The 13318-nt window shown below is 35.1% G+C and overlaps 1 protein-coding gene and 1 pseudogene across 1 annotated transcript in view; one reads left to right on the top strand and one right to left on the bottom strand.

The window, feature by feature from the left end:
* FZD3 (frizzled class receptor 3) overlaps positions 1-13318 on the bottom strand; it is a 101029-nt gene that overhangs the window by 81376 nt on the left and 6335 nt on the right. The window contains exon 2 of the mRNA XM_045998222.1: positions 9409-10092. Coding sequence (XP_045854178.1) covers positions 9409-9597 — 189 coding nt within the window. The 5' untranslated portion in view covers positions 9598-10092. The remainder of the gene's footprint in view (positions 1-9408; positions 10093-13318) is intronic.
* On the top strand, positions 12230-12701 carry LOC123937405 (annotated as a pseudogene).

The following is a 13318-nucleotide window of genomic DNA, read 5'->3' as shown; positions in this document are numbered from 1 at the left end:
TTCAAATTCAAATCAACCAAGCCTTTGTGCTCCCATTCTCTTTCTTCTTTCAAATTTCCATTCCTGTTACCATAGGAACCTGCGAGCTGACAAGCCTTCAAGCACAGCAACAGCCCAAGCTTAGCAAGGGGTATGAAAAGGGGACAGAGTCAAAGGCCAAAATTTGACTCATGAGAATCAGAATTCCAATCTTTGTCACTCTACAAAGGGTCTGGTAACCATAGAAACTGTATCCTACTGCGTTTGGGAATATTATGACTAAATTCACTAAACGTGAAACCAAATGTGGAATGGCCTTGGAAATTCAAAAAATGGTATTCATTATATTTCAGATCCAAAATAGAATAAGAAGTTATTCAAAAATAACTTTTTAGAATAATTCCAAGTGATTTAAGACAAGATCCTTAAAAACTCCTTTTCTATAAAAATAAATTCTCAGTAACTTCTAAAACTTTTAAGAATTATTTTGTATTTAAAAATTCTAGATTTAAAAAACACCTTTAACCCTACAGATTTTTCTTCTACAAATCTTAATTTTAAAAAATGTCTTGAGATAGGGTACTAAACACTTTCCAACAATATTTCAGTAAGTTGGTTTACAGAAATTTGCCATTATGTTTATCTTCTTAAGTCAAAGGAGAATTCCCAGAGAAGCGATAAAACTTGACTTTCAAGGAAGTTTTAATATTTTTCAAATATCATCAATAGTTCTGAACTATGATCTCTCTCAAAAGATAAAACCTTACAAACAAAATTCTACCACACTTCATAATTTAATTGAAAATAAGTACTTTAAAGGTATTCCTTTAAAGGTATTCCTTTAAAGTGATTTGTCACCTAAGAAAACCAAAGAAAAAATTTAAAAGTTTTTTTTTTCAAGTCAGAAATAACTAAATGCTATTAATTCCCCACTGCTTGTATGTACATTTTTCAATTTAGAAGATCCTTAATTCCGGATTGGTTTCCCTGTCACACAACAGACTTCTCAAGCTACTTCACTAGATTGTTGTTTGCTTTGATAAAACCACATTAATAGTAAACCCAAACAAAAGACAATAAGGGAAGTAAATCTGATAAGGCATGTATTCTGATGATACAAACCATGAATTGTAATAAAATTTCATTTTCTAAATAGCCTACCAAGAAAATGTTAATAATTATTACTACATAGGAGTATATTACACTATTCTCTTACAAAAGACAACAACAACAAAAAAAAACCTTTCAAGGCCCATTCAAATACTGTCGCAGAAGATCCTTCTCTCTTCTGAATCTCTTCTCCTGGCATTTACCAAGTTCTTCCTTGTGTTTCAGTCATTGAACCAAATTATATTTAATAAATACTAGCTCTTGGGTACTGTAACTGAGAACTAAACAAAAAGAATGGTTGGGATTATTAAGAATCAAGTTTCTGCACTAACCATTTAACTATTTTAAAAGCATGTGTTTCTTATAGAAAAATTTAAAAATAGTAAATAAGACACAGGAAACATAAACTGTGCTAATTCAGGAAAACCACTGTTGGTCTTGGTGAAAATCCTTCCAGATCACTTACTCTGTATAAACATACACATATATTTTTTAACAAAAACAGGGTGATACCATATATAATGTTATCCACTCCTTTTTTTCCTATTTAATAATGTATCAAGTATAGCCATTAGAATTTTGACAAAGATCAAGAAGAGACTATTTAATGCAGAAGGAACATCAGAGTCATAGAGATGGGAAAGACAGGTTGCTCTGTTCTTTTGCTTAATTACAACATTTATAAGTACAAACACATGATGCCTGCCCAAAGCTCTGAGTCACTTTGATTTACTCCCCACCCCTCAAAAGGCAAAGTAAAATACCAGTGTTCATAGTTATATGGTACCCTTGGAATTGGGATTACCATCCCCATCAAGCACACTTCTATTTACAACCAAAGGAAATTAAGTGCTTAAGTATAATATAAACATGACCAAGACTACTCTCACCTCTAAAGGGACTTAGTTTATAAAGTTTGTTAATTAATACAAACATTTTTATTTTCTAGCAGTTTATTTAGCAGTTCCTATGTGTGAGGCACTTGTTGGATTTGGGGCATACAAAAATGAATAAGGCCAAGCCTTGATTTCAAAAGGAAAAGACTGAAGGGCACCTGGGTGGCTCAGTGGGTTAAAGCCTCTGCCTTCGGCTCAGGTCATGATTCCAGGGTCCTGGGATCAAGCCCCACATCGGGCTCTCTGCTCAGCGGGGAGCCTGCTTCCTCTCTCTCTCTCTCTCTGCCTGCCTCTCTGCCTACTTGTGATCTCTGTCAAATTAATGAATAAAATCTTAAAAAAAAAAAAAAAAGGAAAAGACTGAAAACAACCCAAAAGTCCATCAATAGGAATTGAGTTAAAAAAAAAAAAAAGTGAGGGCAATTTAACAACCACTAGGATGACTATTAAAAAAAAAAGAAAAACAAACCCAGAAAATAACAAGTGTTGATGAGGATGTGGAAAAACTGGAACATTTGTGGCACTGCTGATGGGAATGTAAAATGGAGCAGCTGCTATGGCAAACAGTAAGGCGGTTCCTCAAAAAATTAAACACAGAATTACTGTATGTCCCAGCAATTCCACTTCTGGGTATACATATCCCCCAAAATTGAAAGCAGGAACTCAAACACCCATGTTCATAGCAGCATTATTCATAATAGCCAAAAGATAGAAGCAACACAAGTGTTTGATGGATGAGTAGATAAACAAAGTGTGGTATACACATAGAATGGAATATTATTTGGATTTAAACAGGAAGGAAATTCTGGCATATGCTACAAGGATAAACCATGAAGACATTGTGTTGGGGTTTTTTTTTTAAGATTTTATTTATTTATTTGACAGAGAGAGAGTGGCAGAGCAGGAACACAAGCATGGGGAGTGGGAGAGGGAGAAACAGGCTTCCCGCTGAGCAGGGAGCCACATGTAGGACTCAATCCCAAGACCCTGGGATCATGACCTGAGCCGAAGGCGCTTAATGACTGAGCCACCCAGCAGGCGCCTCTTGAAGAAATGATGTTAAGTTAAATAAGCTAGTCACAAAAGGACAAATATCATGATACCTTTTATATTAGGTACCAAGAATAGTTAAATTCAGAGAGAAGGAAAAATGTGATCACCAGGGGCTTGAAGGAAGGTAGTATGGGGAGTTATTGTTTACTTGGTAGAGTTTCAGTTTTGTTAGATTAAAAAGTGCTAGAGATGAATAGTGGTAACGATTGCATAACGAGATGAATATACTTAATGCCATTGAACTATACACCTAAAAGGGTTGGAAGTTTATATGTATTTTGCCATTTCTAAAAAAATTTTTTAATGAGCAATATCTATAAATACTACTGTGGAATAGCGATGATAAAATGTTAAAGGAACACAAAAAACAAATAGTATGACACTATACCAAAGAAAGTTGAAAAAATATACATGAACAGATATTACATAAACATTTTATATAAATATTATATCGCATTTACAACTTTTTAATGGAAAAATAAACAAAAACCTTTATATGACTATGTTTAAGAGGAAGGAAAGAAAAAGGTGGAAAGGGAAAGGGCCAGAAACTAGACTTCTCTGAACGTATCTTGTTCTATGTATAAAGTTTCAAAACAATTAATTAGAAAGAAAGAAACTTAAACCAAAAAAAAATTTTTTTAACCAAAAAAAATTTTTAAAGTCATTCCTCAAAAAATGAAACATATGAATCTAGATATGTACTGAGTTTAACCACACAGAGAAGTATTTAACTTTAAAATACAGTAATTTTACTGTATGTTTGTGGTGAGTTACACCCCTAAGGACAAAAAGAAGTATTAAAAAAAATGAAACTCCTTTCAGTAATCATATTGTTAGCAATAATGTTAATATTCTTCAATTCTATAATGTGTATGTACACAAAGCTCTAGTATAAGAAAAAAGAGAAACAAGATTTTTTTTTAAGATTTTTAAATATTAAATAAAAATTCTGCACTATTATTTGAATTGAAAGCATCAGTAGAAACTCATGATGTACTTTCTTTAAAAAAAAAGTGTTTCCTAGCTTCATCCACAAATAGGCCTAAAAATGACTAGCCTAGTATCAACAGGCTTAGAACCCAGATAGTGGTCTCTAAATACCATTTCCAACTAAAAGGAACCAGTGCACTCTAAAGAAATCTCTGATTCAAACTTAAAGGCAGAATTTTAAGAAAAGTTTCTTTGGATCACACCAGAAAGCAAGGAAGCCCTGACAGACTACTAAGGTAGTGTCAAAAACCAGGAGCTACCTTGAAGAGGCTCCCACTACCAAAGACAATACTGTTAGAGCGCTAGTAGGAAGAACAGTAACTGCAATGGATTGAAACACATCAAATATGTTAAATCCATGAGTTTATAATGATACTTTGAAAAAAAAAAATAGACTTCATTGGTCACCTCTGAAGCATGCCTGGAATCAACTCATTATCTTAAAAACCAATACATACTGGAGAATGATCAAGTATTTATCCTGCCTTTCTTATATAAACTGTACATGAGAGTAACTTTGTAGTCTAATAGTCAATAAGAAGTTTATGTTCATAAAGCATTCCAGCCCAGCTGAGAAATGAAGAACGACAGAATTAGAGTATCACCATTTTGCAAAATTTTAATGAAATTAACAATTTGGAGAGGATCATGAATGGCTGCCAAAATTATAAAAAGAGTGAAAACCAGATATTATGTGCCTAAGAAGTTTTCTTTAAAAAAATCAAAAAAGGAGACACAGGAACTTGGTAAACAAAACCACAAGAATGCAATCAGCAAAATAAAGACTATGGGAAACTCTATAGGGCAAACATATTAGGAAACTCTATAGAGCAAACATATTGTAAGAGAAAAAGGAGAGAGGAAAGGGAAGAAGAAATTATATAATAAAAGAAACTTGAGACGTATCAGTTGAATGCAATATATGAATCCTGATTTGAAAAGCCACTATAAAAAAACTGTGAAATAATCAGAGTAATTTTAATTAACTAGAGAGTTGATGATATGGAGGAAGTGATAAAGATATGGTGCTTATATATTTTGAAAGAGTTTTTACTTTTTAGAGATATATACAGAAATATTTATAGATGAAATTATGGTGTTTGAGATTTGATTCAAAGTAACCCAGTTGCGGGGTGCCTGGGTGGCTCAGTGGGTTAAAGCCTCTGCCTTCGGCTCGGGCCGTGATCTCGGGGTCCTGGGATTGAGCCCCGCATCAGGCTCTCTGCTCCCGGGGAGCCTGCTTCCTCCTCTGTCTGCCTCCTTCTCTGCCTACTTGTGATCTCTGTCTGTCAAATAAATAAATAAAATCTTAAAAAAAAAAAAAGTAACCCAGTTGGATGTGCAGTCATAAATGAAAACAAAACTAGCTGTGAGTTGATAATTTTTGAAGCTGGATGATGGGTAATGGGTATATGGTATCCATTATACTATCTTATCTATATTTCTATAAAACTGAAATTATCTATGATAAAAGTATTTTTTTTTAAAGTCACAGTTTGAGTTTGGAAAACATGAAGACTGGTTCAAACATGCTTTGTTCTTAATAAATCATAAAAGATACCAGGATTTTGAGCTTTTAGGTTCTCTGTTCCCTGTAGGATGTACCTCACTGCCAGCTTTCCATACAATAGAAAATCTTTAATGAGGATGACAAAAGGAAACAAGAAATGGAGGAAAACACAAACAATCCCAGGAGTTTTTTCCTCTGATCATTCTTTGGCGGTCTAGTTGCATTAAAAAAAAAAAAAAAAAAAGAGTAGGGAAGCCTGGGTGGCTCAGTCAGTTAAGTGTCTTACTCCTGACTTCAGCTCAGGTCATGATCTCAGGGTAATGGGATCAAGCTCCGAATCAGGGACTACACTGGGCATGGGGTCTGCTTAAGATTCTCTCTTTCTCCCTCTGCGCACCCCCACATCTGACTTGAATGTGTGGGTTCCCTCTCTCTCGTTCTTTAAAAAAAAAAAAAAAAGAGTAGCAAGTGATCAACATTGTAAAGAGATGAATGCTTGTTCCACACACTAACTGAAGTTAAACAGGGTGATAGGCGATAAGGACTACTGCTTTGCATTCACACAGCACTTTAACTTTTCAGTTTTTACATATATATACCACTTACATCATTTGACCTTTTTTTTTTAAGATTTTATTTATTTATTTGTCAGAGACAGAGAGAGAGAGAGAGCACAAGCAGAGGGAGTGGTAGGCAGAAGGAGAAGAGGGAGGGAGAAGCAGAGGGAGAAGCAGGCTCCCTGCTGAACAAGGAGCCCGATGTGGGACTCAATCCCAAGACCCTGGGATCATGACCTGAGCCAAAGGCAGATTCTTAATCAACTGAGCTACCCAGGCATCCCACATCATTTGATCTTAACAACCTTATAAAATGGACAGGGAAAGACATTCACTTCCTAGAGGAAACCAACATAAAGAAGATACAAAACTAGTTAGCAGCAAAATACAAAATTTCCTATCCCCATTTCAATGTTTTTTTCACTAAACTGTGTCCTTCCTATTCAACTGTATTTAATTATCCAGTACACAGGGAAAGACAGTTCAGAGCTCTTTTATTACCACTGCAGCCATAAATACCTGATAATGTGTGGTTGGTAAAGACAGTTACTAACAATTTGTTGTCCATGCTGGACAGCTCCCAAAAATTTATTTAGAAATTTGGATAGCTCAAAATGGTTTAGGAAACTCAGGAATGAGTAGTTTTGTTTTGTTTTGTTTTTTTCCCTGTCAAAAACCATTGGCAGGGGAAAAGATACCAAGTTAAGAACTCATAAAAATTTAGTGTGTATGTTTGTGTATATAGATGAGTATGTTTTCGAAGGGAGAGAGAGAGAAATAATTAAACATATTAGAAAAGATCTTTTCTTTTCCAACTTAATGACTTGATACTTACCCCATTCATTTAAATATGTCCCAATTTCAATAAAAGTACAAAGAATCTTACACCTACAATGAAAGAACAGCCAACTGACTGTGAATAATCATATTTGAAATATGATTTCAAATTTTGTATTTTCTCTCGTCTGTGGTATCCTAGCTCACTATCATGTACTATTCTCTTCCAGGCACTTATGATTCACCAGATCAGTACAGGAATGAACCCAAAGCAGACTTGAAACATGGGAAAGCAGAACGATGCTAGCCCTAAGAAACTATCTTTCAACTCACCCTGTCCCACAGTGAACACTCAAAAATGTTCTTCAATTATTTGCTCCAACTACTTGCTCCTGGTAAAAGTTGACAGATACACTCTAAGATCAGAGATAGAGGGTGTCATCAGCAGATTCAAGTCCTTGTAAGGACCCAAGAATCCTTACTTCCATCTGGAAGTTTCCATGTCCTTGTTTCCTTACTTCTATCTGGAAGGATGGAAACTGCTAAGTTTCCATGCCCTTTGCTATTACAGAAACTTTATACTCAAACTGTCTGACAATTCTGTCAGTGGCATCAGTGTCTTGATATGACAACCATGCAACAAATGATTATCTGCAGCATTGTTTACTTAAAGAACTAGAGCTTTCTCTTAGAAAATATTGCCCACCTAGGTGTTCTCTCCTAATGTGTGGAATTTAAACAGAAGCAACCTTATTGCCAATAAAAGATCTAGACTACACATGCAACTCTGAGAGGAGGGTAGTAAAAGCTTACTATGCCATTATTTTGAATGTCCCAAGAGCGTACACCTAGGGATGCAAGTTCACTTGGAACAAATACGTTATCTTTCTAGTACTTTCTCTTTAGGATCATTTAGAAATGGTATTTGGAATAGAATCATCTGAAGTTAACCTACTGTGTGCCATACACTTTGCTAGCTACTTCATAAGTTTAATCCTAACAAGCCTTTGAGGTTTTTTGTTATGTACTGCCTTTTCACAAATGAAACCAAGGCTAAGGAACTTGTTAAGTGACTTGCTCAAAATTCAAAGCTACTACAAAGCAGAGATAAAAGAACCCAAATCAGTTCAAATATCTTGATAACTTGCTTCTTAGTACCCTATTTGCGTACTAAAGGAGTTATACTGACATAATGATACTAAAAACAAAGGCATTCCTACTTCAATTGTTTCGTAAGAGAACTGATGGGTTTAATACACAGTGAGGACTACTAAGTCCAGAACCAAATTAATGTATTAAACCAATACCCATTTTTGTAATCCTAATCTGATAGTCTATACCAAATCTCTCTTTACCAGTTAAACCTTATATAGTTAGAAGAACAGAAAATGTTTTGTTCAACTGCTACAGCGGTCTGGAATATATAAGATGCCTTTCACATTTCAAAATCTATAATCATCTTTCTACAAATTTTCCCATACACATTTACGTTAGTTAACTTGGAAGTAATGAATCTTTGGGTTTTGCCATAAAATGAAGCATTCTAAAACATGTAGGCTTCAATGTGCTGAAAGCACTGTAACAACAGATTACAGACTAAACTATAAAACATTATCTGTATAATTATTAGCTCCACTTTACAAGCAAAGAAACTATGGTAAGAAAGTTCACATAACTTGCCCAAAGTAATAAAGCTAGAAAGTGGTAAAGCTAGAATTCAAATCCAGGTTTGTATAACTCCAAAGCCTATGCTTCCTATTGCCACCACCTGCTGCCTCCTAGCTCCTATCTGGTAAACATATTATCCTTGTTCACAATTCTAAAACCTCTATAGAAATGCATGCATACTTACTTAAACCTATTGTTCACTATAGCCATTCATTTGTCATAGTTTCTAAAGTAAAATCATTAAAAAGTTACCTGAAGAATTACCATTAGAAAAATTCAGGTAAGGCAACACATTTTTGCAAAGTTGGGAGAGGTCAAGGGCAGAAAATTTATACAACCAAACCTTTTTTGTTCACCAGGAGTTTTAATTCTTAAATTGATGTGATGGTAAAGCCAAAAAAATTTTTTTTAATTTTAAGAATATTCAAATACCATAAACCCCCAGCCTAAAGGCTGAACAAAGAACTTACTTTACAAGATCACATTACTGTCAATACATAAGGGCTGAACTGTGACTATTATTATATTCTACTCTTTATCTGAGGTTTTATTATCAGCCAAACAGAAAAAATGTAATCATATCATAGCCGGACAGTTTTAAACTTCTGAATGGCTATTATCTCCCATGTTCCGGTGTTTCATATTTCTTTATAAAAGCATATCAAAAAATAGGTCAAGAGTAACATTCCCCAAACATGAATTCCTCAATCTATTAGAGTTAAATCTAAATATGTAACTTCTTAATGTACAAGATATAGTTAAAAATAACATTCTTCTGTTTTTTTTGTCAGACACATTCATTAGATTAGTTAATAAGATAATATAAGAATCACTAAGATATGTCAAATAATCGATCAAGTCTTACCTCCATTGCTAAAGCTGCTGTCTGTTGGTCATAGTGATTCAGAAGATTAGGCATGAAGGTAGTATTATAAGGCAAATCTTGGCACATCCTCAAAGTAATGGGTTCACAAGAAAACAAACTGTGCCCACCTATATGTCCCACAAACATAGTCAAGGGCCAAAAGTAGAAGACGATTCGACTCATAGCCATCCTTCTTGGATCTGAATGAGATTTGGTTGATCAGGCCTACTCAATAAGGATTTTAGATCTTTATATACCTGCAGGTCTCAGCTTGAAAGTATTTCTTCTATATCTTACTGTTAAGTTCTTCAAACAGTTAAATACTCTTTGCACTGTCAGAGGTTTGTTAGCTTGGTCTCACAAAAGGCATTTGTTTTTGGTTTCACAATACAGGAAAATGACATCATCTTGTCTCTTCTTTTCATTTTATTACATAGGGCACATTTGGCCAACATATCAAGTTGATCAACCACATTCCCAAACAACAGATTCCATCGTAGGAGAAGAGCTATTTCTTCCTTTGATTGAAATATCTGAGAAGTATTTTTTTTAATGAGAGATAATAGTAATTTTCTCTCAAAATACTGTAGACTTGATATTAAAGTCTTCAATGAGCTCAGTAAAGTTGCAGGAGACAAAATCAATACACGAAAGTCAGTTGTGTTTCCGTACACCAACAACGAACTATGGGAGAGAGAAATAAAGAAAACAATCTTTGATGAGAGATATCAATCACACCGACCTCACAGATTAAATACATGGGTATTTCAGAGAACTGGTATATTTTTTCTACCTTATCATTGATGCTATAGATATACTAAAACAATCCTTAACCAGAATTTAAAGGCAAAATTTCTTCCTTCAATTGTTTATATAACATATAGTTTAATTTCTTATCTAGAATGGCAGTTTTTCCTTTGTCACAAGCTATAATTGATCCATTCTGAAAAGTTTATGCTGTTGTCATAAATTTAAATATCTGCCATACTTAGACAAATAAATAAAATTTTTAAATATCTGCCATATTTATAACCAAAATTATTAAATTTAAAATTTATATCTGTTTTAATCATTAATAGTGCATTTTCACATTAACTGACTCAGCAGAAGGCATCTGTGAAATATACATAAATTGAAATATACGAACTCAAGTCCCTTACTAGCTGTGTAAGTATAAACATATCATTTAACTTCTCTGAACTCAGAATTTTTCTTCCTGAAAATACTCTCTCTCTCTCTGATAAGGATGATATGTGAGTGAATTATGACATAATATATGTAAAAGTACTTTATAAAATGGTAAAGTAGCACCAAACATTAGGTAATTTTATTACTAAATTACACTTATACAAGGGCGATCTCCATCAACCAATACTGAACTGGCAAACAGAAGGTTCTAAAAGTACAATCAAGAAAATTTCCCAACATTATATCATCTTTTTAGATAGTGCAAAAGCAGTATCATAGATGTAGAAATATTCGACTAACAAATGTTTCATTGTATAGGCAGGCTGCAGAGAATAAAAAACACCCCCCCCCCAAAAAAATCACAGCAAGAATAGGAATGATTCCCAGTTACAGTTTTCACTAAGCTTTAGATTCTTCTGACTTGCCCCTACTTTTCCAGGGGCAAGAATACCTATCTTATTTGGGGCTGAGAGGGTGTGGGCAGAATGAAAGGTAGGTCTGGTAGGAAAAAGCATTTACTAAGTTATGATACTTTCATTTGGCTAATAATGATGTTAAATTTCATTTTGTTTTATATACATTGGTTATTTCTGTGTTTGTTGTGAAGAGCCTATACTCGAAAAACATGAGTTCAGATTCACAAACTCTCAGAGACCCAAGTTAATACTACAACTTAAATACTAAAGCCCATGACAGCTTAGACTTTGAGACCTGGACTCCTTTCAGTGAAGCAGGGAAAGAAACTGTTCTTTGTTCACTATCAATGCTTGGGACTGCTGCATCCCAAGCTTTAGTTACTAACCAGAAAAAACTATTTGGAGAAAATAAAGCAGTTTGAATCTTTCCAATTTCTTCCTCTAGTACAGGGTATTGAGTGGTGGAAGGGAAGAGGAAAGTCTAGGAATTGGGAATACTAAAAAACAGAATTAGGAACACTAAAGTTATGAGCAATCCCTGCCCCAAATGACTATTCTCTATGCAAAATCTCTAAGTCAGAGATCTTTGCGACAGCTTTTTGGCCTGCCATATTTTTTTCCTCCTTCAAGCTGGCCCAAGAAATGTGAGGTCTGGTTATAGAAAACTGGTAGTAAACACAGTCGTTTATATTTAAGCTTAATTACGTGCAACACAGTAACAATTATGCATATCATTAAATATGTGTCAAATAACTACTGAAAGCTTTACTTGGTTACAGTATTAAAATAGCCATGTAAGTTCAGTCTTTGTAGTTTATTGCTTAGGCAGCATGTTATCTGCTTGCAACTTAAAAAAAAAAAAAAAAAAACCTAAAGAGAACATTGCTCCTTTTTTGATAATTTTTTTTTTTTAAAGATTTAATTTATCTATTTGACACAGAGAGAGAGAGTGCACAAGCAGGGGGTGGGGAGGGAAAGGGAGAAGCAGGCTCCCTGCTGAGCAGGGAGCCCAATGTGGGGCTTGATGCCAGGACGCTGAGATAATGTCCTGAGCCGAAAGCAGATGCTTACCTGACTGAGCTACCCAGGTGCCATTAGACTAATTTTTCAAACAGGGGTTTCAAATTTATGGTTCAAAGACTACCATATAAAAGAAGGAATGAGAAATATCTCATTGGGTTTTTAAAACTAGATGACACCCGATCCCTTTTACGAAGATGGCGCCGAAAGCTAAGAAGGAAGCCCTTGCCCCTCCCAAAGCCAAAGCCAAAGCAAAGGCTTTGAAGGCCAAGAAAGGAGTGCTGAAAGGCGTCCACAGTCACAAAAAAAAAGAAGATCCGCACATCACCTACATTCCGAGGACCCAAGACTCTGCGTCTCCGAAGGCAGCCCAAATACCCTCGAAAGAGCGCCCCCAGGAGAAACAAGCTTGATCACTATGCCATAATCAAGTTCCCCCTGACTACTGAGTCAGCCATGAAGAAAATAGAAGACAACAACACACTTCTGTTCATTGTGGATGTCAAGGCCAACAAGCACCAGATCAAACAGGCTGTGAAGAAGCTCTATGACATTGATGTAGCCAAGGTCAACACCTTAATCAGGCCTGATGGAGAGAAGAAGGCATACGTTCGACTGGCCCCTGACTATGATGCTTTGGATGTTGCCAACAAAATTGGGATCATCTAAACTGAGTCCAGCTGGCTAAATCTAAATACAGTTTTTTCATGATTAAAAAAAAAAAAAAAACAGGGGCGCCTGGGTGGCTCAGTGGATTAAAGCCTCTGCCTTCAGCTCAGGTCATGATTCCAGGGTCCTGGGATAGAGCCCCGCATCGGGCTCTCTGCTCAGCAGGGAGCCTGCTTCCTCCTCTCTCTCTGCCTGCCTCTCTGCCTAGTTGTGATTTCTCTCTGTCAAATAAATATTTAAAAAAAAAAAAAAAAAAACTAGATGACACCCCCTTATACTTCTCCCTACTTTACTTTAAATTAGTCCTTTTCCTCCTATACAAGTGAAGCTTCCCACTGTCTTATAAGTTTCCTTTATGTACTTCAACACCCAAATTACCATATATCAAAACACTTCTGGAAAATCTATTGTTAGGCTGGAGTAGGATGAAAATCTTAGTATTTTAAGACTGTAGTTTATGATTATTGAAATAAAAAGTGAATTCAGTAAGACAAAAAGAAAATAAGGCAGTAAAAACCTTAAAACAATATACTTCCTCCAAATGAGAGGCTATCTAATTTTAATGTGTAGTGGTAGATTCATGGATCCCCTTAAAAGTCTAAGAAATTTGAATCTCT

Source organism: Meles meles, chromosome 2 (assembly GCF_922984935.1).
Source record: "Meles meles chromosome 2, mMelMel3.1 paternal haplotype, whole genome shotgun sequence".
NCBI classification, from domain to species: Eukaryota; Metazoa; Chordata; class Mammalia; order Carnivora; family Mustelidae; genus Meles; species Meles meles.
The sequence above is the reverse complement of the archived record's forward strand: the minus strand, read 5'-3'. Positions and strand labels throughout refer to the sequence as shown.